The following is a 27,446-nucleotide window of genomic DNA, read 5'->3' on the forward strand; positions in this document are numbered from 1 at the left end:
ACGCTTTTTCTCAGCTTGGTCCCAAATACAAGCAGGCTCACGTTAGCCAGAGGTAGCCAAAACAAAGGGAAAACCGTCTTAACTCTAAGCCGCTAGTGCAGTGGTGGGCAACCCGCAGGGTAATCCGCTGGCGGGCCGCGAGACATTGACCTTCCGCAGACAAAGCCGCCTGCAGCTCCTAGTGGCCGCGGTTCGCCGTTTCCGGCCAATGGGGCCGCAGGCTGCCCACCACTGCTCTAGTGAGTTGTGCATTCCTCCAGTGTGAGGAAGGTGATCCTTCTCCAGGGGCTCATCTCACCTTGTCAGGGATGGTCTGGGAGTCTCCTGGCCTGAGAGGGAACAACACATCCCACGCGTGTGATTAAGCAACAAGGCTTCATCATCTCCATGTTTCCTGGACCTATTACCTCCACGGGATAGAAGGACAACACCTTTCTTTCCCTCACAAATGCTTCAGGCAATCCCCCCTTCCTGTTTATATACCCATTTTAATGAGCCCAGCTGGGGGATCCTCCCTTTCCAACAGTTGGGCCAGACCCTCTTCCTGCTTCCCCTGGAAGATAATTACCCCCTTCTCTGTTATACTTACTTATACCCCCCGCATCCTCCTCTCACAGTCTGCATGCAGAACTCCAGCATGCATCCACATTTCTACATCCATCAGCAGCTCATGAAGTAAAATCAAGGAACTTGTCAATGAGTCAACTCAGAGTATACAGGCCCTGGAGCCTTTTGAAGAATACAGAGCAGTGGCCTCTTTTTCTACTGAGCGTTTTGCCCAACTGCAGGCCCTAGGCGCTTTTAATTAGCATATAAAGGCCACAGTGTAGTACTGTTGTACAACTAAAAACTACTCTCTGCTAGCAGCTTACTACACCTGTTACAAAGATTAAATAATACAATGTGGAAATGCCTGGGGTCTCATTTTCCCAAAACCACTGGTAATTTTCTACATTACTATACAGTTAGGTCATACATCAGAGTACAATGGGACGAATTATGTTCTACAATACAGCAACATAATCTGGATTAGCCAGATTCTGTTCTCAGATACTCAGGCACAGAAGTGGAGTAACCTAATCTATGCCCATCTATGAGAGCAGAATCCATCCCTTTACATCTAATTAGCCTGTTCTGGGAAGACCAGCACTGAAGTGACTTAATATTCCTTTATGCTCTTTGTGCAATTAAGTGTCACAAGTAACTGACCCACAAAATATTTCCCTTCTGCAGAGTCAAGAATGTTCCGCTGACCTGGTAAGCTGGGTCTTCACAGGCATCAGAATGCTTTTGCAACTCTGGTCAGTGTCGACATTTAAAAAGGGGACACATTGAGTATGCCTGTAAACTAATAGAAGCAGCAAAGAACCTGTGGTCTGGCCTATAGACTAAAAAGAGACGTTACCTTAGAGCAGCATGAAGTTTTCGTGGGTGAATACCCACTTCACAGAGGAAGTGCCACTGCAAGTGTTTGTCTTTGGCAGCGTAAGAATATAAGCAAGCAAGAAGCAAGCTAGAGATAACGAGGTTAGATCAACAGGGTGGATGACACCGGTGCAGCTGTTCTCGCAGTTCCTGAGACTGTGTATAAGGAAAACCAAGGGAGGAGAAACTGTTCTGTAATTATACAGGCAAGCCATGTGCACAGTCTTTGTTTAGTCCTATTGATGTTAGGTGGCAGATGAACTGGAGCTCAAATTGCAGTTGTTTTTGAAGTCTGGTAACTAAAGTTTTTTTAATGGGTAGGTCTAGGATGGCCACCTTAAGATCTGCTGAATGGGCAGAAGTTGCACGGATGACTAGAATGAAACCAGTTTCCCCTATACAGTTTTTGTATATTGCTGCTGTTTTTGGAGATGTCTGATTTGGGAAGTGTCCATTTATCCTTTTCCTTAGAGACTGGCAGTCCACCAAAATATTTGGCCGATGTATGCCATCAGCAGTTGAAGCAGACCTGGCATTGCTGGTCACCAATGGAGTCCTAATATATTACCCATTCATGGTGGAAGTCCTATCGTTCCAATATGAAGAAAGATGGGCTCTCTCCGGATTTGCGGTGATTTATAGTCCTGTCAACCAGTGTTGTGTGCATAGATATGTGGGCAGCTTCCCCGCATCGAAGGTTTGTTCGCATGGCCTTGGTTCCTAGACTAGTTCAGTACTATGATCTGGTGTGCATATTTACAGATTGCACGTCGAGAATAGTGCTTCAAGAGCTGTTGTCATTGTGACTCATAAGGGGCGAGATACTGGTCTGCCACCAAGGCCTGTGAATCACATGGGCTCATGTTCCAGAGATGGAGTTGTAGATCCCTTGTGATGCGTTGTCAGGGAGTTCATGCTATTGCTGGGGACTGATATGCTGGTCATGGCAGTGAAGAGGATCACTGAATTTAGAGGCTACCCTACAAAGACTGGGTTTGGCCTAGGAGTTCGCTTCTGGTGTACACGTCTGGCCTCTGTTGATCTGTTGGGACACTTATTTCCTCGATTCTGCAGGTCTTCATAAGGCCCCTGCAAAAGTTGAGAAGCTATTGTGGAGGCTTATCGAAATGTGGTTGGTCTCTGTCTGCTAGGACTTAGAGCAGATACGGTTGTATCCTCACAGTTAGCTTGGCTATCCAAACCAACTTCATGAGCTCCTTGGGCAGAAGAAACGTCTGTCCTATCTCGGGGACTCTCTTTCTGCATTTGCCAACACCACATGATACATTGTTAATTTCTGAAGTTATAACGCATCTGGAAGCCTACTTTCGCCTTCCTGCGATGCTTCCCCTGATGGAGTGGGAGCGGTCGTGTCACAATTATCGCTTCGGGAGAAGAAAGTTACCTATTGCTTTTGCTTCACAACACTCTAAGCAAAGCAGAAACTAACTACGCCCAAATGGACTCCTCCTGAGGAATTGTTTTTGAATTAGGACAGTTTCATGGACCTGTTTGGGCGACAGTTGAATGCTTCCGCCGATCGTCCTCTGACATCAATTTTTGGAAAAACAACATCGCATTGCCTCACAACTGCTAAGTCGTATGCAACGTTGGGCAATGCCATCACACACAGCCTCAGAAATCCATCTCTGACATTATAATGCAGATGGCCTGATAAAGGTTGCCTTTACGGTTGTCAAACATCAAGAACAGTGCCCAAAAGGACTTACTTTGAACAGGCCGCCAGACATACTCTCCAATCACTGCTACTCAGATAAAGAAGGCTACCCGCGTTGACCCAGTATTATCCCACGTTATGGACCTGGTGATGCATGGAAAACTAAGAAACTGCACATCTACTCACCCGACACTTCCTACACTAACAGCGGACGGAGTTAATCAACATACCCTTAGAGCCCCGAGGGTTATTCTATCTACTACCCAAGATCCACAAACCCGGAAACAGCTGGATTCCGCCCCTGTGGAATCAGTGCGCATGAAGGAAATTGCACGAAGCTATTTTTGGTGGCCTGAATTGGACAGTGCTATTGAAGAGAAGGCAAAAGACTTGTATGTCATATCAGAGTGTAAGAAATGCACTCCCAGCTATCTCCTTACACCACATGGGAATTTGGCCTGAAAACACTTGTGGCAAACGTATTCACGTTGATTTGGTGACCTTCCAGAAAACACCATCCTGGCCACCATGGATGTAAAATGGCCATAAGTCTCTACACAAATGCAGTCCACATACTGAGAGAGTACTATCCAAAAACTACGAGGAACTCTTTAGTCGGTTTTGGTCACCAGAACAACTTGATGATGCCACAACACCTGGTTCGTCTCTGTGGCTTTATCCTCACACACAACTATTTCACCACATTTGCTGCACAATATCATCTCCACCAACGGATTAGCTGAAAGATTTGTGCAGACAATGAAAATGGGCAATCAGCAATGGGACAACACTCCATTCAATATGGCCAATATACCTTCTTACTTTCCTATAGAACAACGCTTCCTCAGCTACGACCCAGGCTTCCCCAGCCTTTCTACCTACGACAATCGATGACACTTGCTTTGATCTGCTGGGAAACCCATGGGAAACCCAGACAAACTGGCAAAAATTCCACCACGATTTCAAGTACCACCCCTCCATCAGGCACCTCAGCCAAAAGGACCGAATCTACCCAGGGAAGGTCCAGTTTTGGCTCGGAACACTTCATGGTGCTAAATGGGTCCCGATGGTCATCACTCAAACACCACCCTATACAGTCCGGACTGCAGAGAAACCTTACCTGGCGGCGACATGTAGATCACCTGTTGCCAGTCATGCAGTCTTCAGCTCTGCAGTTGAGGGGTCTGACTTCACCACAAGATCCATTGGTGAGACCACCAAGCACTGAGGTACAACCGTATCTGACGCTCCTCCATTACTGCCGCAGACAGAGACCAACACGAGCTAGAACCAATCTCCACCAAGCATTCTCAAGCGGACAGTGACCCACCTCGAGGAAATAAGGAAACAGATCAACAGAGCCAGTTCGTGTAATCCACCTAGAGACAGAAGGCCTCCTACTGGAAGACGAACCCAAGAAAATAATCCCAACAGGACTCCACTGGCCATCAGGCATCTACAGTCCTTCTCTAGCTAAAACCCTACAATGTTGTGTATTTGGTTGTCATGGGTTTTGTTACTATGGCAACCCATCCTGGACTATTAAGATCCCACCGGTTTCAACCGGCCTTGGGTGAGCTCTCTGTTCTGTAAATTAAAATGGAGGTTAGGTTACCTGACAACTCTGTCCTCAAGCATATTCTCACCAGCACTGCAACACCTAGACATAACACGTGTGATTAAGCAACAAGGCTTCATCATCTCCATGTTTCCTGGACCTATTACCTCCACGGGATAGAAGGACAACACCTTTCTTTCCCTCACAAATGCTTCAGGCAATCCCCCTTTCCTCTTTATATACCCATTTTAATGAGCCCAGCTGGGGGATCCTCCCTTCCAACAGTCCAGACCCTCTTCCTCATTCACCTGGAAGATAATTACACCACTTCTCTGTTATATATGCTTATACCCCGCAATGCCTCCTCTCACAGTATGTACATCGGCCAAAACCCAGCATGCACCACATTTCTAAGGAATCCATCAGCAGCTCATAAATGACAAAAATCAACATTAGTCAATGAGTCAACTCAATACAAAAACCTGTAGAGAACACTTCAACCTCCCAACTGCAGGCCACACTTTTAATTAGCAGATCTTAAGGTGGCCATCCTACAGTCACAACAAAACTTTAGAGGATTTTATGCTAGATATGACAAAGAATAATAAATGCCCAAATGAGCTCCACTTCCCCCTGCATTTAATTTTCTACACCATCAGTTCAGGACTAAACATCAGAGTGACAATGGGACGAATTATGCCAAATTACAGAACATAATCTGGATCTCCAGATTCTGTTCTCAGATACTCAACTGCAGAAGTGGCCTCATCCACCCTGATTGATCTAACCTATGAGAGCAGAATCTAGCTTCCCTTTTGCTTGCTTATATATAGCCTGCCCCAGGAAACCACCACTAAGTGCATCCGAAGAAGTGGGTATTCACCCACGAAAGCTCATGCTGCAAAATATTTCCCTGTTAGTCTCATTCTTCCATGACCTCCAGGATGTCTTTGCTGCTTCTAGCGAACCAATTTGACAACATGGCTCTCAGTAGGATTACCTAAATACTAATAGTGTAACATATGCAGACATGCCCATTGGAATGAAGGAATAGCTCCTAATCACACCCTCTTTGCCAGTCCCATTGTTTTCCTTCTGATGCAGTGTATGCCTGTAGGATGCTGGCATTGCAATGGGTGGCACTGTCCCAGCTTCAAAGCTAGTCTTGTATCTTTGTTCGCTGATGGAAGCTTTTCTTCAATCTTTGCTTACCTTCTGTTTGCTCTTCTAATTACATGAACAGCAGTTTTAAACCCTATTTTATGTACTTCTGAATGCATTGATGGGCTTTAAAAAAAAAGTAGCAGTGAGGAGGGAACAAAGTCTCATCCCCAATGACAGCAAGAGTGACTTGGTTATATATGGTGAGATACCGTGAGATTTCACATGGTAACTCTATTGACTAATAACACCTGCTAGGACTCACCGAAGCCACCTCACTTTGGGAATCAGTTCTCTGTTGGATGAAAACTAATTCAGGTAAATGGAGCTATTGTAGTGTTGGGGATCAGCTACAAAATAACTCCACTGAAGACAATAGTTACCACAGTATAAAACTGGAGGGACTTAGATCAGAATCTGGCCCTGTGCATTCCAAGTTTTTCATTGCCTAACTTTTGTATAAATGAGGATTCCATGCCATACGCTCCCATGGGTGGGAGTATCAGGTACGCAGCTCCTGCTCTTGCCCGTGTGAACAGCCTCAATCCAGGGAGTCCTAATGCAGTCACACATGAGGTGGAAGGTCTTACTATTCCCTTCTCTACTCTTCAAAGACAGATTAGGGTTTTGTGGGGCCCTGAGGCAGAGCAAGTGGGGGCCCCTTCCCACCCCTTCTGCCTGCAGTCCAACCCCCTCCCAGCACTCGTTCCGGGGAAATTAGGTTGGGGCACAGGAACTTGCCCCGCCCCCCCACCACCTGGCACTCCTTCGGGGTAGCGGGGTCAGGGTATGGGAGCTTCCCCAGCTCCCCGACAGGAGCACCAGGTGGGTGGAGCGGGTCGGGGCACGGGGGTGCCCCACTTGGCCGGGGCCCCTGGGCATGGGCCGCATTGGCACAGTGGCTAATCCACCACTGCTACTCTTCTGCACAGCTGTTTTAGTTCTAACCCAGCCTTAAGTAAACACTAAGGGAGAATGAAAGGTTTAAAAAAATGCTATGCTTACAGCGACACATGTCTTAAAGGAAATTGAACTTATAATTGCACTGACGTTGTCAGATGTATTTATTTTTGATGCTAAACAAGCCTTTTGTAATGATGGAAAGCTCTAGCAGGCTATGTCACAAATGCACACTGGAGATATTTCTTTTTAGTTCCAAAGATCACTTAAAACTAACTCCTACCTATAGGCTAAACAGTCACCAAAACTGAATGATGGCACTATGCTCCCTGACCAAGGTTTGGAAGGGGCTACACTCTCTGACTTGTTCTTTACAACTTTGGATTCATTTATATGATGGTAGCACCTACAGAACCTTAGAGAGGGATCAAGGACCCATTGCAGTAGGCATTCTGCGCAGATGTAGTCAAATGAAAGACATTTGACTATAACCGGGTTCAAAAAAGAACTAGATAAGTTCATGGCGGATAAGTCCATCAGTGGCTATTAGCCAGAATGGGCAGGGATGGTGTCCCTAGCCTCCGTTTGCCAAAAGGTGGGAATGGGCAATGGGATGGATCATTTGATGATTACCTGTTCTGTTCATTCCTTCTGAGGCACCTGCATTGGCCACCGTCAGAAGACAGGATACTGAGCTAGATGGATCTTTGGTCTGACCCAGTAGGGCTGTTCTTATGTTCTTACATTCTGTGCCCCAAAGAGCTTACAAACTTAGCATAGGATGGGAAACAATAGGAGAATACCTCAACCCCTTCCCCATTTGTTTTGTAACGGTAACAGCAGGTGATAAGGTAATGGACTCTGCGCATTTTTCTCTTATCTTAGGTATTTCTATAGATGCTACTACTGTAGTATCTGAGCACCTAACAATCATTTACGATATCTATCCTCCTAACACCTCCAGGAAATAAAGACGTGCTGTCGTCCTCGTTTTACATCTGGGGAACTGAAGCACAGAGACACTACGTGACTTGTCCAAAGTGACACAGGAAGTTCGAGGCAGAGCTGAGAAATAAAAGATCCAAGCTAGCACCCGAACCACTGGACCAGCCTTCCTTTCTCATCTAACCTACTCATTGTTGAGTGTTTTGTAGGCATCAAATAATTCAATGGCTAAGCAGTTGTGTGTCATGACTGCTGCTTGTTATATTAAACATCCTATATTACCTCATGCTCCATTCCCATCTGCTTGTTGTACCTACCTACACCTAATCACATGCTAGGACTGTCAGGATTATTACACATGTGTATAGGGCCTACCTCCCTGATCAGGGTTTCCATGTGCTATTATAATAAAAACAATTTTATAGAAACATGTAAACCCCGTCTGTTGGCCAACATCAACACATGGAGCGTCAAACTCTTTTTACTCAATTGGCTTCTGTTGGTAGTAAAGTAGCCGCTAATAGCATTGAATTTCTCTGGAGATGCAAAACTGCGTAGCTATCAATAGCCTCATTCTTCATTTGGCTAGCTGGCTAGGAATCTCCAACAAGAAACCTATGTGTGACAACAAATTTTAATCCCAAGGAAAACTAACCTTTGGGTTATACAATTCTATTTCAATCAAGGAATATATTTAGTCTTATCACTGCTTTCAGTTTGGTATGCATGGGGGAAAAAACACTGCCAATCTTTTCTACAACACAAAGCCGGTTGGAAAATGAGTTAATATAATAAAAAAAAATGTGTATTTATTAAAGCATTTCCTAGAGGCATCTGGGAGCTGTAGAAAAATTAATTCAATTTATAAAAGGGCAACAAGGCCTCCCTGCCAAATAAAATACAAAAAAACTGCATAAAAGAATCCAGATAAAAACAACCAATTAACCCTTATCACCCTACCAAAAAAAAAAAAGCCCACAAAAACTAAACAAAACACAAACTTTTTTATCCTTGCTGAGAATGCAGGGGAGATTTCCTGCTTTCTGGGTGGATACCACTGAAGAAAATTAAGCTCCTCTGCAAAGAGCACCTATTTCCTGCATGAAAATAAGGATGGTCTGGTAATTAGAGCACTAACCTAGGACACAAGGGATCTGGATTCAAGTCCCTGCTCCACCACAGACTTAGGGCTAGTCTACACTTACCTGCCGGGTCGACGCGGTGAGTTCGACTTCTCGGAGTTCGAACTATCGTGTCTAATCTAGACGCGATAGTTCGAACTACCCGCATGCTCCGGTCGACTCCGGTACTCCACCACTGCAAACGGCGGTGGCGCAGTCGACCTTGGAGCCGCGGACTTCGATCCCACGGTGTCTGGACGGGTAAGTAGTTCGAACTAGGGTACTTCGAGTTCAGCTACGCTATTCACGTAGCTGAACTTGCGTACCCTAGTTCGACCCCCGCCCTTAGTGTAGACCTGCCCTTACTGTGTAACCTTGGGCAAGTTACTTTGTTTCTCTGGGCCTCAATTCCAATTTGAAAAATGGAGATAATACCACAGTCCACCGCACCGCGGTGTTGTGAGCATAAATCCATTAAAGATTGTGAGGAGTTCAGATACTACAGTAATAAGGGAAATGTGAGTGCAATATGTGGATAGAATTCTAGGGTTCTATATTAAGGTGGCGATCATTCAAAGGTCATGGACCCTCAAATGAAATGATCCTGTTCCCCATCTTACTGTAACTAATGCATGAGAAGATCAGAAGGTACAACTCCTCCATTTTGTTCATACAACAGTGTAGCTGGCCATATCCTGATCACCCTATTGCTGGAAACAGTTTCATTTGGCCAAATTCATCACTGGAAAGCACTGCAATGACACCAGGGATGAATTTGGGCCATTGGCTTCCATAGCACGAGAGAGGTGAGAATTTGGGACATTTCCCCAGACACAAAAACAACCAATAAACAAAACAACTGTTAAAGCCGATCTGAAAAAAGCCATCAAGCAATACTGTACAAACGATGATACCTCTATATCGGAGTAGGCAACCTATGGCACGTGTGCCGAAGGCGGCACGCGAGCTGATTTTCAGTGGCACTCACACTGCCCAGGTCCTGGCCACCGGTCGGCGGGGGGGGGGGGGCCCTCTGCATTTTAATTTAATTTTAAATGAAGCTTCTTAAACATTTTAAAAATCTTATTTATTCTACATACAACAATAGTTTAGTTCTATATCATAGACTTGTAGAAAGAGCCCTTCTAAGAACATTAAAATGTATTACTGGCATGCAACACCTTAAATTAGAAGGAATAAATGAAGACTCGGCACATCACTTCCGAAAGGCTGCTGACCCCTGCTCTATATTGTCCATGCAATTAGTGTTGATGACAACAATACTGAGGCAGGGAATTGGGGAAAGAGGGGGCAGAATGTGGTTTGCTTTCTAAAGTTCTCTCTTCGCACTTCACTTTTATTCACTCTGTCCAAACACAACGGCTAATTCATTACCGACAAGTCTTTTCGCAACCCCCCTCGGGGAAACAAACTAATAACATATTGTCAATACCACAGAGACTGACTACCCTCCCGGAACTATGGAGCTGGGAATATTTTGCAGGGCATGGCAATACCTGATATATATATGTGTGTGTCCCCTTATGGAGACTAATAGAGCATTTGATAAATCTCCATACATAATACGTGTGCTCACATTATATGAATATTTATGGGAGCCTATGCAAGATAGATAAGGAAGAGCTGAAAAATACCTGCTAGGATCTATTTTCATCCATGATCCACTTATCACATGTTAAAGTATAGTTGGGGCGGGTGACATAAACTACTGCACCACTTGTAATCAAACAGTGATAAGGTGCCAATCTGCAGCAATCTGGGTTTTAATTACCCCCTTGTACGCTGTGGGCTAGATTGGTGCCCTTATAATAGTGAACACATAGTCCCTTTGAAGCCAGTTGGATTATTTATATCAGCCCTCCACAATTCTGCTCTATAGCTTTTTCTTGTGCATAGAGGCCCAGATTTTTTTCTCTTGGTACTGGCCACTTTTTGTTACTCAAGTGGTAGAATCTGGCCCAAACTGTCCAGCTAAGATTTCTCCCAGTGAAGGGAAGCTCAGCCGAGGTGAAGGGATATAGATGGCTCTGACACCAACTACCCTCTTCCACATACACATCTTGGCCTAGGGGGTGGGTTGAGTGGTGTTAGGGCTGTGCTGGGGGTAGGATGGAGTGTACCTTCACTGTACCAATTTACAAATGGTATAAGGTCCCATAAGAACCACAGCCAGTTCACATAAGCCTCTGAGAGGCTGCTCTAATTTATGCAGATGGGGCTGAAGCAAATGCAGCAGGAGGCAAGACTGGCTCCCTGATACCCCAAGCATATCTCAAGTGCAGGAGAGAATCCAGGACAGAGACTTTCTGGCTATATAGGTGTGATTACTTGTGCTGACGATTTCTAACTGACAGAACAGAGAGACTAACAGTAGTTGGGACCCTTCTCCCCGGAGAATGGCCAGCCACCAGTCCTCACAAGTTCAGCCCTAATGTCTGGCAGCAAGAGTGCCTCTCAGCTATCTCAATTAGGGTGACCAGATGTCCCGATTTTATAGGGACAGTCCCGATATTTGGGTCTCTTTCTTATACAGGCTCCTATTACCCTCCACCCCTGTCCTGTTTTTCACACTTGCTATCTAGTCACCCTAATCTCAATCATCCTGATGAAGTAGAGATAGAAGCTGTCTCCCTCACCCACATCATCCAAGGCACAATACCAGTAGCAAGGATGGACAAGCAAGACACTTGGGTAGCTTAATCCTGTGGCAGTCAGTGAGCAGGTGTACCTTTTCCTGAAGCAATTCATTAATTTCATCCTCTTACTTCCAGAATCTGAACGACAAATGTACAATGATCAGATCGAGTTCTGAAACCAGCCTCACTCAATATGCTTCTCAGCTAGAGGATGCACAAATTACAAAAAGAAAAACCAAACCAATCATTTGGAACTGAAATGAGGCTGGGGGATCTAATGTAAGGAACAGAACCACTGCAAAGGCTTTTCTGAATTCTGAGTCCACTAAATCAGCTGCAATACGGTACTAATGCAATCACCAGGAAAAAAAAGAGGACAAAACAATAAGCACAAGTTCCCTAAACACTTAAATTGTGTGCCAAATGGGGAAAGAAAGTTTTGCCCTCAAATACCACCCGCCATCTTCCACTAAAGTCTGTGGGATTTGTACACACACATACTCGGGCTGAATTTAGCCCTAAGTAAGGATCACAGACTTTGAAATACGTTGTTTTAGAACATAATAAACCAAATGACATAGATCAACGTAAGAAAGTCCCTGTGTGATTTATAAATTAGCCTGTAATGGCAACATTATCCTTGATCTCCTCTGTTTCAGAGGACCATTAACCCTCTGTGCCACTGCTCCAGAGTAAAAACCAAGGTAAGAGGAAGTTTTTTTTAATTATTTAGGATTATCCATGAGTTTGCTAGGTTCTTGAAAGATCCAACTGCCTACATGGATTAATGGGGGTAATGAAATGAAATTGAAAAAAAAAAGGATCGTTAAGCTGGTATAAAAATCATTTCCTAAAAATGAAGTCTGCCTGACTGGGGAACGGTCTCCCAAGAAAAGCCGCATAAACCCCCACATTGCTTGATTTATATTAGATCCTGAAAGAGCTGTAGCAGATACTTCTGCACAAGTAAGGGAATGGACAAGATGGACTAACAGGTCGACTAATTTTTATGAGGCCAGATGTTCAGCCCATTTCACTCCCTTAGTGCTGTCTGAGTAGTGCACAGCAGATGCAGACTGATCAGTTGAGAAATTCTCGTGGTGGGAAAGCCTGCTCCAGTTTCCCCTCCTTTGGCAGAGGGGCTGTATCAGGGGAGGAAGAGTGGTAGAGGTGGAGTAAATCTCCCCTAAAGCAATCACAGTGGGGCTCCCTAAGGTCCCCAGACCCCTTCAGCCGGGGAAGCCAGGGCAGCTTGAGAACTAGGGAACCTACTCCCGGATGACACCTTCCTCACCCCTGAGCCAAGTGACTCGTGGTTCAGGAGCGAACCTGGCCCATGGGCTGTACATTACCAGTTTAAAGGATGCTGACCTGCTGGAATACGAGGTTGCATTGTAAAAGATCACTGAATCCCCTCTGAAATCTGAGCATCAGAGGGAGCACTAGGAATGGTCAAAAATGTACCACATGACTGCCAGGAAAACCCAAACCGTCACATGACAGAAATGGCCACACATCTGTTTACAACAAAATCACATTTCCATCTACTGCAGTATCACATACGTGCATGGTCATTTCCATGGCACCTTGGCTGTGGACTGAGAAAAGATGACAAGATTCATCAATATATGAGTAGGACTCTGCTCCTGTTGAGCTACAAACCTCCAGGAGCTGTGCATACTTGGACTGGGCTATCCACTAACAGCCATTACATTTAAGTTACTGTCTGTAACCCACGACAACTTTAATTTTCAATGCTTTTGATGTAGCTTCATAAGCTATTTTTCCAAAGGATGTCATGGGTTAAATTGGTGTTTTCACCTGTCCCTTCGTCACCAGCCCTGGGTAGATCTGGTTATATCACCCTTCCCCACTTTGTCACATACCCCTGTGGGGACATACCACGGTGACTGTATGAAGTAATCCAGTTCAAGGTTTTAAATTTATAAGACTTACCAAACACATAGGCAGGATTTCTTTGTGGTACCCACTATGACAATCTGATTCACAGTACCTGGGAGCATATTGCCAGATGATTCTGTGATCTCTTGCAAAGTGAGATAAATGTTTTGGAAGTACAGTGAAGATCCTTGCCTTCCCTACTGTCTGAACAAAGTTACTAAATTATGTTTTCTCCTCTTTAATTCATGTTAAGAGCTTAATCTACAGTATGAAAGCTCTGAAAGAACCATTCAAACCAGGAGCTGTCCCATTCTCCAACAGACAGAAGCTGCACTCACATGCTCCTTATGAGCGGAACTGATAGCTTACTTAGGGGCCCATCCGGTGTCCTCTGTAATCAATGAGAGGCCTTCCATTGACCTCAATGGTCTTTGGGTTAGACCTCACTGATTTTTACTACTATTCAGCTAGGCCCCAATTCAGGAAAGCCTTTAAACACATGCTTAACTTTAAGGCAATGGGACTTAAGCATGCACCTAAGTGTTTTGCTGAATGGGGGATGGACTTAAAAACATGCGTTTTAAAGTAAGCATGTGCTTACATGCATTGCTAAATTCAGGGCCTGAAAAACAACAGACTTGAGTATGCCTGTAAAGATATGCACATGCTAAAGGGCTCTGATGAACTGGAGCCTTAAAGACCTAGTGTTATAGACCGATTTTTAAAAAGTATATTGTTAACATATTTCATTGACTTTGACGAAATATCCTGAACCTCTTCCGAGCGGGATACCTAGACATGGGAAGGATCTTCATGTCTGATCTTCCACTCTCAGGAGCTAAAATGTCCTGTGTTTCAGCGGAACATTTCAGTCAATGGGGCTAAAACTCTCTTAGCGCAGTGCCTCTGCTCCCAATGGCTCCCTTACTTCCTGTGACCCAGAGCACCCTAAATTATTTTCTTTTATTGTGTGTCCAGTTTACTAGTATTAAAAGAAATGCTGGAAGGGACCAACAAGTGCAAATCCACAAACAAAAAAGTATGCCACATATAGTAAGAGAGCATGTGCACTAGAGGGGTTAGAGAAGAGCATTAATAAAAGGGAGATTTGTTAAAAATGACTCATTTCTCTTCATTAGATTCATAAATCTTCTAATTTCCTTGGAGAACAGCCATGTGCTCAGTGCCTGAAACTGCATTTTTTAAATGATACTCTTGATTTTTCACTTCCTTCATTTACTTAAAAACAAACTAACAAAACAAGAAAGCAACAACAATCCAATGGTTTAAATCACAGCCATGTTTTATGGTCAGCATAAACCCTTAAATCTGCCAGTCAGTTGACACGGATGAAAAAACCAAATTGTATTAGCCCTCCACTAGAAAAATGACAGTCCTTTATGTACTATCCAAACTCTAACCAGATTCACAAAGAAATAGAACAGAACAGGGAACATCTTTTCAAAGGCAGTGAAATAACATCAGTCAAATAACTATTTTTTCTTTGGCACCATTGTAAATGTTAATTTTAATATTACACAGTACAAATGATTCCATTTCTATATGTTAGACAGAAAAGTCATAAACAAATGAGTCAGCTATAAAACATAATTTATGTCAGAGTATGTTTGCTTACCAGCTACAAAGCAAGAAAGAACATAATATAGAAAACCACTGTTAGTATATCAGATGCCCAATACAGTAAGATACTTTAAATACTTTAATCAAACTAGGATGATCCCAGTTTTTCATAATTGTTATGAGTATAAATGACATGCGTCAACATGCTATTATAACAACTGGAGACTTTAATAAAAGTCTAGACCCAATTCTTGATAACATCATTTGTTAACTCCAGCCAGCCAGAGTTAGGATTTTTTTTAAAACGCCCCCCACAACTTCATCAGCTCCCACACTTTGGGAAGTCTTTAAAGGCTTCATCAGAGCCCGTATCATCTCTTATACCACCTTTAAAAAGAAATGGAGGGAACACAGAATTGATACCCTTGCAAAGGAAATTAAGGCCTTGGACGTACACTAGACTTCTGCCCTGACCCAGAGAAACTCAGAACCCTTATCAATCTAAGATATGAAATCAACAAACTTCTGCCCAAATAGGCTGAGTTTGTTTTATTCTGTTTGAAGCAAAACTACTGGGAATCTGGCAAGAGAACTGGCAAGCTGTTGGCACACTGACTTAAGAAAAAGGCTAACAGACCTGAGACTACAGCTTTTTCAGATAGGCTAAAGGTAATGGGTCTCATTAATGCTGACCACAGTTGGTAACTCCCTTGGGGCTACATTAGCTCATATGTTTTGGAAGTGCCCCTGTATCAAGAATTTCTGTATGAGGTGGATCAAAGGACCAATTTGATATTGAAGTTGGAGTCAGAGGTGAAAGTAAGCTGGTCTGGTCTGGTACGGCGTACCGGCAAGATCCAGTATGCCGTGCCGGACTGGACTGGCTTCCGCGGCGGTGATTTAAAGGGCCCAGGGCTCCAGCCGCTGCGGGGAGCCCCGGGCCCTTTAAATCCCCACTGGAGCTCCGGCAACTGGGCTCGGGCGAGGATTTAAAGGGCCCGGTGCTCCTGCCGCTGCGGGGAGCCTTAGGCCCTTTAAATCCCCGTCGGAGCTACAGCAGCCGGGCTCCCACAGTGATTTAAAGGACCCGGAGCTCTGTGGCGGCCGGAGCCCCAGGCCCTTTAATTCACCCCTGAACCCTAGGGCTCCCGGCCACCTCTGCAGCTGGTAGCTCCAGGGTGATTTAAAGGCCCTGGGGCTCCCAGCCACAGCTGGAGCTCCAGGGCCTTTAAATATTGGAAGGCCCCACCTCTTCCAGTTGAGGCCCCGCCTCTTCCGGTTGAGGCCACGCTGCCGCTCAGAACTCCGTCATACCGGTAAGTCCTTTAAGTTACTTTCACCCCTGGTTGGAGCCTCGCTCTCCCCCTCTAAGTTTCATTCTTGGATATATTCCTGATACCTGGAGATTACTTGGTAACAAGGCACCATGGTTCCAACATGCAGCTTTGGTCGCTAAAACAATTAATCCTGCAAAAATGGAAAGAAATCCCCACCAACGACTGATGTGTGGCTCAGTGATACAACTGACCTTGAAGCTAATGAATGACTGGCATTCCACAGAAAGGGAATGCCCCAAAAATTCAAAGCAATTTGGGCTGCCTTTTTAGAGGTCTAGGATTAATGTAGACCCTGTAGACAGATATGTCGCTTCCCCTCCCCTCCCTTTACTCTAACCAACTTGATTTACTTTGTGTATGATGATCAATCTGGTATTTTGGTATATTTGTTGTATCTGGAAAAAATAATAAATAAATAAATAAAAAGGAATATGTTGAATTTTTATGGAGCCAACCCATAAATCCACTCTTCATGTTTTTCCCCCTCATCTTGGCCCAGTTGAAATCATTGGGAGTTTTATCCTTGACTTCAATGGAGCCAGAATTTCACCCTGGGACTTTAAGGGTCCAATTCCCCACTGTGTTGTCATTTAAAACCATGCAAAGTGGGTGCAAATGCTACCGTTCTGACTGGGTTGTGTATTGCACGCAGCTTTGTGCAGGTAAATGACTACGCAAGGGCCAAAGCAGTGGAGATTTGAGCTCTAAAACTCTAGAAAAACCATGATGCATTGTCTGGTCTCAATTCTCCGCTCATCAACCTAATCAAGAGTAACTCAGTTGAAGTCAGTGGAGTTATACTGTGGTAAAACTGACATGAGATCAGAACGGAGCCTCTACAATTATTTTGCAACATGAAGGCCAGATCTGGAGCAATGCTGATTTCTACCAGCTTGAGGAACTGGCTTGAAATATGTAAATATTTATCCTAAGCCATTTGACTAACGGATGAACTCAGCACAGCTTTTTTAATAAATCTACTTTGATACTTTCTCCTCCTGCCTCCACATCACCCAATCCTGCAGTCCTGAAAAGCTCCCAGGGGCACTGCAAGAATGAGCCCTAAATATTATGAGACAAATGCACGGCTGAGAGCAGTCCCCCAAACTGAGTAGCTGCTTCTTGAGAATAATTAAGTGCTAATGTTATCAGATGTGTGTTAGCATCACGGGATAATCAAATGAAATAGTTACAATGGAAGACTCTCTCTCTCTGGTCTCCGAAAGGAGCAGTTTCATTAATGCAAAGCTAGCAGTCACACTTAATCCTCCCTCTTATACACATGGCTTTGCCTCTTCTTTCTGCAAAGGAATTACCCTTCATCTGAAAGACTCTAGCTGTAAAAGCTTCTTTTTGACAAATCTGATGTGAACATTTAAAATGATTCATTTGCAGCCTGTTTCCAACCCTTATCACCCATATGGAAATTTGAAAAGGCTCATTTTCAGCCAGTTCCTAACCTGCACAGGATAAACTGTCCTTTTAAAAATACTGCTGTACCTCTTAAGTATGCAGATTGCCCAACTGAATTTTAAATGCAATCACTTTGCTTCCAGTACACTCTAAAATCAGGAATCAGAGCCTGCATGAATCAGTCGTCTGTGTCCAGGACTTGCTATTTACATAATTTTAAGTCTGCGTGCTGCAATTATGTGAAATGTCCACTTCTTCCCTCCGTGCAATACATATGCAATTTGAGATCCATTTATCACACTGAAAATTGCTGTTGTATTTAATCTTCCCAAAGAGAACAAAATCAAATTATTATGTGTAAAGAATGATAATCTGCTGAATTAAAGAGAATATTCAAAAGTTATCCCTCTATGTCTGCAACCTAAGGACAAAGAGGTCTAATAAGGAAACCATGGGTAGGAAGGCATGATGTGAGCATACATAAAGAGAAGATGAAAACTCTCTTAATCTTTTCAGATTGAATGAAATCTAATTACATGCTGTATTGATTGTTGTGTATTTCTGGAAAGAGACAGTGAAAAGGGGAAAAGGCTATTACAGTAAAATTGCAGTCTGACCCTTCAATTGCTTTTGGCACGAAAGGTTATGCACTAGTTAGGGATATTAAACATTTTTCACTCTCTATGGTAAATTATTAGCAACAGAGTCAGATGCAGAACTAATTAGGGAAAACCTAGTCAATTAAATCTTGCTGCAAGATAAAAAAACAGAATGATCAGAAATTATTATTCTACTTCATAAATTGCTGTCTGTTATTCCTGCCATAATATCAATGTTGACTTTTAGATAAGTAATATTCACTGAAAAGAAACATTAGAACAAATTTGGGATAATACATAGATTGATGAACTGTATCTAGAATAGTTCAGTGTTCAGTACAGATGATATTTTGAAAGCCATGAATTTAAGAGATTTATATAAACCCTATCAAGTAAATTCTTTAGTCACATGATTCCCCCTTGCTGCCTTACTTCTGCAGCAAGCAGCAGCTGGGTATGCTGGAAGCTTTCAGAAATACGTATTTTCTAAGACAATGGGAATTCAGAGGATCAGTATATTGAAAACAATTGTACGTTTGCACATTTATACAGAGATGCGTGGCAATTTTTATTCATACAATTTTAAAAATTCTTCCCGTTTCACGAGATATAATTCTTAGGATTATACTTACTTGCAGTGGCTTTCACATATGAACTTTAGTATAGGCATTTTTGTGGGCGTTGCATGGATGAAGGGATATTGGTACATTTTATTCAGAATTGAAAGTTTATATGGTTGTTGCCTGTGGACTTCAGCTGAACAGTTTTGAGCTGGCACATGATACACATGTAACTCTTTCCCTGTCCCGTCCCCCCCTGCCCTTTTTTTTTTCTTTCTAGAGAAGGTGAGTTCTAAGTAGTATGATAACATTTTCTTGGTTGAATGGAAGCAAATAGGGGAGACAGGTTTTTTGACCAGCATGTTTCAAACTATGAAGCTGGTCTCCCTGCGGAAGGTCCTTTCTCTATGACTGGTGCTTCAGGCAGGTCCATGGAAAATATAAATGAGGTCTTCTTTGTTTAGGACTAAGCATAATCAGAGCCCAGTATGGAATACTGGGGTATTCCTTACCAAATACTAAGTACTCAGTAGATGGTTCTTCATTTGCTGAGACCAACGTGGAAATGACTCAACAATAAGGGGAAAAATGAATGAGCTGCCCCAGTCCCCATCCTGCACTGCCATTACTCACTGACGGCTCTGAGATTTAATGTGTACAAGGAATGCAGGATCAGAGCCCTTATGATTACAGTCTGCATCCCCAATGGATCGCTGGTCCCAATAAAAGATAACATTAGAGAAGGCCTGGGAACTCTCTCTCACCTAAGAGGACAAATATTATGACAAAGTTTAGGAAACCCAGATGTAGAGCAATAGTGTTGTGGGTACCAGGATGAAACTGCACAGCTCTAGAGCAATTTGAACCTGTATCGAATATCATGGGCTTTCCCTAAGGCAGTACATAACACTTTCATAAACAGACTTACTTGCAATTACAGTGTAAGAGCAAAGTGTTTCCTGCTGAATAATGAGTCATGATGTTAAAAGAGAAAACACATGAGCCTAACCCAACATAGGTGGCCTGATTCTGAATGCACTTATACCAAGGCAACTCGACTGATTTCAGTGGAGCTTGTCCTGAGTATTCACTTATGTAACTTAGCAAAGGCCCAGAGACTTTTTGTTGGCCAAATGGCATATAATACAAATGGATCCCCCATACCCAGCAAATTGCCAACAAAAACAATCGAAATTACAAAGAACTTCCTGTTTAATGCAAGCTCACGGCAACCACATGCCGTGGTGCCTGCCTGGCTCTTTATGCCTGGCACACTGAGAGCTCCCATTGACTTCCAGAGAAGTTATCAAGCAGGACTGATCTCACTGGTATTAAGATTCCACCTAAAATCACACCTTATGCATGCAGTCACCTAAAACTCAATGCGCTAGGGGCAAAATCCTATCCCCAGTACACAGTGTAATTAACTGGGCTGTTGGGGATTTGGGCTTGGAAAGAAGGAATCTGCCCCACCACCTGTGGATCAGCAGCAGAACTGCTCTGCAACCACTACAGCATCCCTATGGCACCTGCACCCACACTTCCCTGGGTGAAATATTCAGAGGAACAAGCTCTGCTCTTTCCCATCCTTCCTCAAAACAACTCTGAGCACTGGAGCCCAGAGAGCCTCACACAGCCCACTCTGCTGGGCACAGGGTGTGGACTGATCCACTGCAGTCCAGTCCCCCTATTGCTGGGGTTCAGCTGGGGGCAGGATTTATCCCTAAATTTGCTTATTCTTGACATCTCCTTTGAGCTGTTAGTAAAACACCCAACTGTAGACACAACTCTCTCATGCTCATTTGTTTGTATTTGTATGTGATACACACACACACACTTGCATATGTGAGGGAGCTGAGGAGGGAACAGTCTGTGCTATGTTATTACTTGCCTGCGTGCACTACTTATTACCATAATAGTCTAACTGTTTAGATGTATACCATCATTCAGAAAATAGGGGGAGGAGGAGGCAGCAATACACATTAACACTAACCTTAGAGTTTTTCTGCATTTTGGGGCTGCAGCAGCCTTTGTTAAATCAATGTTATGATTAAGAAGATTCTTACAATCCAATTGCAAGCACATTTGCTATAATTTAAAAATATGTATAAGTTTTATCGGGCACTAAATTTAAGGCATATGTTACATTATATTGTAACTGTAACATTTATTCCTTCGCTCTCTTCTTGTCCAAAGCACTCATGTATTTAATTCTATACTTAATCCCCCAGTATTTCACATTTCAGCAGTTTATGAATCTTTGCAAATTTCAATGCACTTGTCATTCCAGCACCAGTTTCTGTATGAAAGACTGTGGTAACTTTGATCAATTAGCATGTTCTATCTAACATGAAACATGATCTCATTTGTATATCTAATGAGACTTTTCAAGGCTGGTGAATCAGAATTGAGTCCAGTAAAAAAAAAAAAAAAGAAGTGCATACTTTGTTATTTCCTCCCCCCAAGATTTTATCAGATTTACGTGCCAGTGTCCTTAAAGAACCACATGGTACTATCAACAACGGCACAAATGTAACAGACGTGAGTTTGAAAGTAAATGTTGAAACCAAACATGGCAATGTGATTCCAGGTTAGGCACTGATTGCTAATAAATCCGATATTTAAATCGGTGCACGTGTGTTTACAGGCACACACACACACACACAAAGTTCCCATCCATCCCTTACTTCAAAATTATTATTTTTTTCAGACATCTGACCAACAAACTTTGGGGCAAACTGTAGACCTGAAAACGAGGTAATTCACAACTACTGGTGGACACGCACCTCCCTTTCCCCCTCTGTTCACTTCCACCTCCCTGGCAACAGGGGATACTGACCATAAGCACAGAGGGGAGTCCTCCCCCTCCCCCTGCCCCGCGGGCACCACCGCCCACGTGCTTCCCCGCTCTGCCGGAGGCGACCAGCCGTGCCCCCGGGGGGCAGGGACTGAGCTCCAGGCCGGGCTCGGAGCCGGGGGCCGCTCACCATTGAGCTGGTTGTACACCACTTCCTCCAGGTGGTCCAGGCGCTGCAGGATGGCCTCCCGCTCGCCCAGGCCGCCCAGCCCCTTGGCGTGGCGGCTCCGGAGCCGGCGGTCGGCGCTGCGCACGATCTGCACCAGCTCCGGGGAGCGCTCCTGCAGCCGGCAGTACACGGAGAAGAGGATGATCCCCACGAAGACCAAGATGTTCACCGTCAACAAAGTTTTGATTCTCCGTGCCGCCGCCATGGCAGCCGCCGGGCGCGGGGAGCCTCAAGGCATGGCAGCCGGGGCGGCCCGGGCAGCGGCGGCATGGGCGGCGGGGCCCCTCGGCCGGAGCGGAGCGGAGCTGTCCTTCAGCACCACGCGGGCGCTCCCCGGGCACGCGGCTCCCCCCTGCGGCCCGCGCGGAGCTGCGGGGCGGGATCCGGCCCCAGGGCGCCTCCGCGGAGCCGCTGCCCCCGCCCCGCCCCGCCCCCCGCCCGGCCCCCGGGCTCCGCGCAGGCAGCGGCGCGACAGGAGCGGGCGGCCCCGCTGGCTCCGGCGGACAGCGAGAGTGCGGCGGGCTGGCCCCGCCCCGCCCCGCCCCCAGCGCGCGGCGCCGCTGCCAAGTGACGCGCTCGGGAGCCGCGACGCGAACGGCCCGGCCGCTCCGCCCCTCGCTGCCGCTGGGGGGCGCTGCGCCGCTCCAGCCACAGCCGGGGGGGCTCAGCCGCCTGCCTCGGGCACCCCGCTCGCCCCCTGCGCTCCTGGGTGCCGCCCCGCGCCTCAGCCGGGCCAGCGCGCCCGGCGCCGCTCCCCCTTCCACCCCCGCCCCCCGGCTGCTCGGGGGACCAGGTGGCCCCATTGTATAGGGACAGGCCCGCTTTTGGGGGCGCTCTCTGCTCCAGGCTCCTGTTACCCCCCACCCCCACACCTGCTGGCTGGTCACCCTCTGCCTGCTGGCACAGAGCCGGTCCTCGGGGGCCGGGGAGAAGAAGGGGACTGAAGGGGAGTAGAAGCGTAGCGCCCTAGGGGTTACAAAGGACCACAAGGCTCATCTAGGCTAAAAGCTCCTGCCAAGAGGCAGGATTCCTTGTGTCTTAACCATCCAAGACAGGTGTGCGCCTGCGATTGCTCCTGACGATGTCTAAGATAGTCAAGCACCAAAAGCACAGGGGATCCCCCCCCTTCCCCCCCACAGGTTAGCGAAAGCTGCTTAGTTCAAGATGACTGGATTTCTAAAACACCAAGGGATTTTGTGATTTCTTGTATTTAAACCAACAATCCTACAAAATCCATTATTTTTATTCACTACCGAGAATGTCCTGCCCCAGCCAAAAAGAACACCTAGGACCCAGCCACCTTGAGCATCCCACGAACGCAAGGAGAAAGACAAGACAGTCTTCTAAGTACTCAGGGCTGAAACTGTTTTATAGACATCACACCTTGAATTGCACCTGGAAATGAACTGTGTGATATGCTCCCAGCAAGAGGTAGCCCTAAGCAGAAGGCAGCTATATTCAGCACCAGCTGAGTTTCCGAATGATCTTCAGTCATAGCTAGGGTGACCAGATGTTCCGATTTTTTAGAGTCAGTCCCGATATTTGGGGCTTTTTCTTATATAGGCGCCTACTACCTCCCACCCCGTCCTGATTTTTCCACACTTGCTCTCTGGAGCTATCCCAAGTGGAGCGCATTGACTAGTGATCCAAGCTAAAGGAGAGAATAACTGGGAACAGGGCCGGCTCCAGACCCCAGCATGCCAAGCATGCGCTTGGGGCGGCATTTTGCCGGGAGGGTGGCAGGCGGCTCCGGCGGACCTCCCACAGGCATGACTGCGGAGGGTCCGCTGGTCCCGCGGCTCCGGTGGACCTCCCGCAGGCATGCCTGCGGATGCTCCACCGGAGCCGCGGGACCAGCGAACCCTCCGCAGGCACATCTGTGGGAGGTCCCCCGGAGCCGCGGGACCGGCGACCACCAGCGCGTCCCCCGCGGCGTGCCGCCATGCTTGGGGCGGCCAAATTCCTAGAGCCGCCCCTGACTGGGAACATTCAGAAGTTTCAGCCTTCTTGCCCAACACAGGGAGAAAAGTACTCTAGGCCAGTGCTGCTATTTGAACATCCAGCAGTTGCTAAAGATCCCACAAGATCTCCAAGCCGTAAGCCTCATTAACAAAAGATGGACAAACCCTTCAGTTAGTAGCTTCTGACTGACTTAAGGACTGAAAATAATAACATCCTTCTGTGCCAATAACAGTGCAGTCTAGCAGCTAAGTAGTGCTCTGCCTCCAAGTCAACAGAAACCCCACTGGCTCTATCCGTCTTTGGAGGCAGACCAGTAAGGTAGCATAATTGTGCAAGGTTGCTAGAATGCAGATCCACACCAAAACACCAGTTCTGAACATCCATAAACTTTGAGCTGTTCAATAACTAGAACATCCATAGATTCCCAGGGCCACCTTCTGTGCTGTGTAACCTAAGAGACACAGTAGAGAAGACACTGCCCTGGGAGAGGGGAGGGAGGTTGGCATTATCCCACATTGCACTGCTGCAGGGGTCACAACCCCAGTGTAAGTTAGAGCACCCTTGGGGCTGTTCTAATTTACTGCAGCCTCTCCAAGGCTGCCTCTGGGCTGTATTGCAGCACAGAATCTGCACAGCATTCCATGGTACACACCCTCCTACACCCAGCATGCCCCTTATGTTGGAGTTTGTAACGTGTGCAGAACCACTTACAATCAGCCCTATGCTACTGCTGCGTTGGGGGAAGTCTCTCCTGGTCATTTGTGGCTCATTTAGGTTTCCTATATAGTGAAGCAGAGGGGCAGAATTGGCTTGATAGATTAAAGCTATTATGATAATAGTGCATTATGATAATCTACTGTGACCTCCTGCATGGACCACAGAACTTTGCAGCTTTACCACTCTCAAAGAGGTGTCTAACTGTATAGATCAGGATAGGACTGGGCTATTTTGAATAGACTAATGATGCTTATACGACACAAAAATTAAAACCCCTAAGAATATATAATGTAGGGGCTGATCCTGATCTCACTGAGGGCAAAAGCAAAACTCGAATTGACTTCAAGGAACTGAGTTTTGTAACTTTCCAGTGACCAACTTATGATTTCATTATTTTAGTACTATTTTTGTTACAAGTCTGTCATAGCAGTTATATTTTCCTGGAAACTACCAATTTGATGTAGGAAAACACACAACTAATACTCAAACGTAATTTATTAGATGCCTTTATGTGATTTAATATATTATAGCAAGACCTGCTGCTGCTGATACAGTTAAGAGTCTGTCAGCATAGGTATTTCTGTTATAAACTCCAAGTTTACAAGCTGGCTGCAAGAATTCACTTTGGATTCAGACTTGCTAGCAGGCAATTGGTCCCAGGAGTGAATAAAAAACACCTCCACCACAGAAGTTTACCAAGCATGCTTTCTTTTTTCCTTTTGTGTTCCACACTAAAGTAGCTTTAAATAGGTTCTTTGAAAGGCATAATTTCATCCATAATGTGGTTTAGGCTATAACAGTATTTTCTTTTGTTAAGTAAACATTTTTACCTGGTTAGCTTTTTGTGCATATGCAGTAGTACAATAGAAATACGCTTACGTGGCTTTGCTCGCTTGTCTCTGGCTAACCCCAGAGTGCTAAATAAATAAATATCATCTAATTCTTACATAGACCTTTTCATCTGCAGATCTCAAAGCACTTTGCAAAGGAGGTCAGTTTCATTAGTAGAGCTGACCATTCCATTTTATGACAACATTTCAGATTTCAATGTTTGTTTTCATTTCATATTGGAATGAAACAAAACCTTTCAAATGTTTTCATGAAATGGAACTGTCCAAACGGCTGTTTTCCTCTCGAGAGGGTCAGATTTTCCGTTCTGCACTCTCTCGCTCTCTCTCTAGTCAGAAGAGCCAGGATAGCTCTGGACTGAGAAACAGTCCAGATGAATATCTGGTTGAAACTGACATGTCTCTGCACAAGATTTTGGTTTCAATGAAACAGCATATTTTGATGAAAATACATTTAGAAAAAAAAATTCCAATCACCTCTGATCCTCATTTTACAAATGGGGAAACCAAGGCACAGAGCAAGAAGCACGCCCTAGGTCACCTATCTGGCCAGTGGCCAGTCCCATTCCAGTGCCCTATCCACTAAGTCATACTGCCTATTGTTGTGTTGGGTAATACTTCTCTACCTCCACGAGTCCCCCAGGGCTCAGTCGTCTCACCCATATTAATATCTATCTGAAGCAGCTGGGAGATGTCACAAGACACCATGTTGTGTAATGCTACCCCACCTGTGGATGCCTCCTAGTTCAACATCTCCTCCTCCATCTTCCAGGTATCCCAGTGCCTTGCTAAGATGAAGTGAAGAACAGCAGGCTGAAGATGGAGATAACTGTAGGCAGAGGAAAAGACAACCTGTCCTAGGTGTCACTGCTAATGAGTGAAGATGGTTCATAGCCTCATGGCTTTCCCAAAAACTGAACCCAGGTCTCTCGTATGCTGACCTGGCCACAGTGATCCATGCTTTTGTGACCTCCAGGCTCCATTACTGCAACACACAAAAACAGTGATGCTGAAAAAGCTTCAGTTGATTCTACCTGCAGCAACCCACCTTCTTAGGTAGCCAGGGTTCAGAGCACTTGTCACTCCAGCTCTCTTCACAAACTCCCTATTTAATGCTGAGTCTAAATTTAAAGTTTGGGGGAACAGATCCTCAGCGGGTGTGAGTTGTTATAGCTCCATTATCATCTTCAAAGCCCTGCATGGGACAAGTCGCAGGTGAAGGCTTAATCTTCCACAATCTCCTCCTGATCTCTCTTCTTCAGGAATTATGGAACTATTGACCCCAAGAGTGATATGGGAGCAGAGCCCTTACTAGGCTCATTCCTACAGGAGCTCAGAATGACCAGGAAACTCACCACCTTCTGGACAGAATGTAACACTTCCTCAGCTCTGCTTTCCCACACAATAATCCAGGGGATTTGGAGGGTCAGGGGTTGGGGGAATGAGCCTGTGCTAACCCTCCTCAGAACACTATCTGTTGTAGCTACTGCTGATGGCATTTCCAGCCCCTACCACCAGCCCAGCACACCTCTTCGGGGGGGATTGGGTTTTGGGGTAGATTTTAGCATGTATTATTTTCCTTTGTGTGTGACATCGAAACATACCATCTAAAAACTAACAATACCACTTCCTCCAACATGCAGACAAGCAAAAAATGATGCTATAAGGTTTCAATCATGTGATATCACCAGAAGATAAAGGTGCTCCGTACCCACAGAACTGAATCATAACTTAGCACTATCCTCAGCATCCATCCTGGGTTACGTCTCATCTTTTCCAACCCACTAAGTGGTAAGCTACTCCTCAGAAGAGCATCCACGTATCTTGTTTTGTACAGCACCAGGCACTCTGCTAGGGCTTACAAAATGATAAGTAAATAGAGTTGACATTTTTTGAATTTTAATTTTTCATCTAGAATTTCCCTACCCCCAAAAAAGAATTGGTGTTTATTTCACCTGTGGGAGGGCGGGGGGAGTTGGTACCAAAGATCTAGATGGAATTTTTATTTTTACTAGAAAAACTGTAAAAAAAATTGACATGGATTTTTTCCCATTTT

The 27,446-nt window shown here is 45.2% G+C and overlaps 1 protein-coding gene across 5 annotated transcripts in view; it reads right to left on the reverse strand.

Moving 5' to 3' along the window:
• The window catches only part of GALNT9 (polypeptide N-acetylgalactosaminyltransferase 9), a 684,555-nt gene that overhangs the window by 195,225 nt on the left and 461,884 nt on the right, over window positions 1-27,446 (reverse strand). For 2 of the 5 annotated variants that reach the window (XM_044990518.1, XM_044990514.1), the window contains exon 1: window positions 21,825-22,081. The exons of the other annotated variants lie outside the window; for them this stretch is intronic. In XM_044990518.1, the coding sequence (XP_044846453.1) occupies window positions 21,825-22,068 (244 nt within the window). In that variant the 5' untranslated portion in view covers window positions 22,069-22,081. Of the gene's footprint in view, window positions 1-21,824; window positions 22,082-27,446 lie in introns of those variants that run through there. 5 annotated transcript variants of the gene reach the window in all.

Source organism: Mauremys mutica, chromosome 16 (assembly GCF_020497125.1).
Source record: "Mauremys mutica isolate MM-2020 ecotype Southern chromosome 16, ASM2049712v1, whole genome shotgun sequence".
Lineage (NCBI taxonomy): Eukaryota > Metazoa > Chordata > Testudines > Geoemydidae > Mauremys > Mauremys mutica.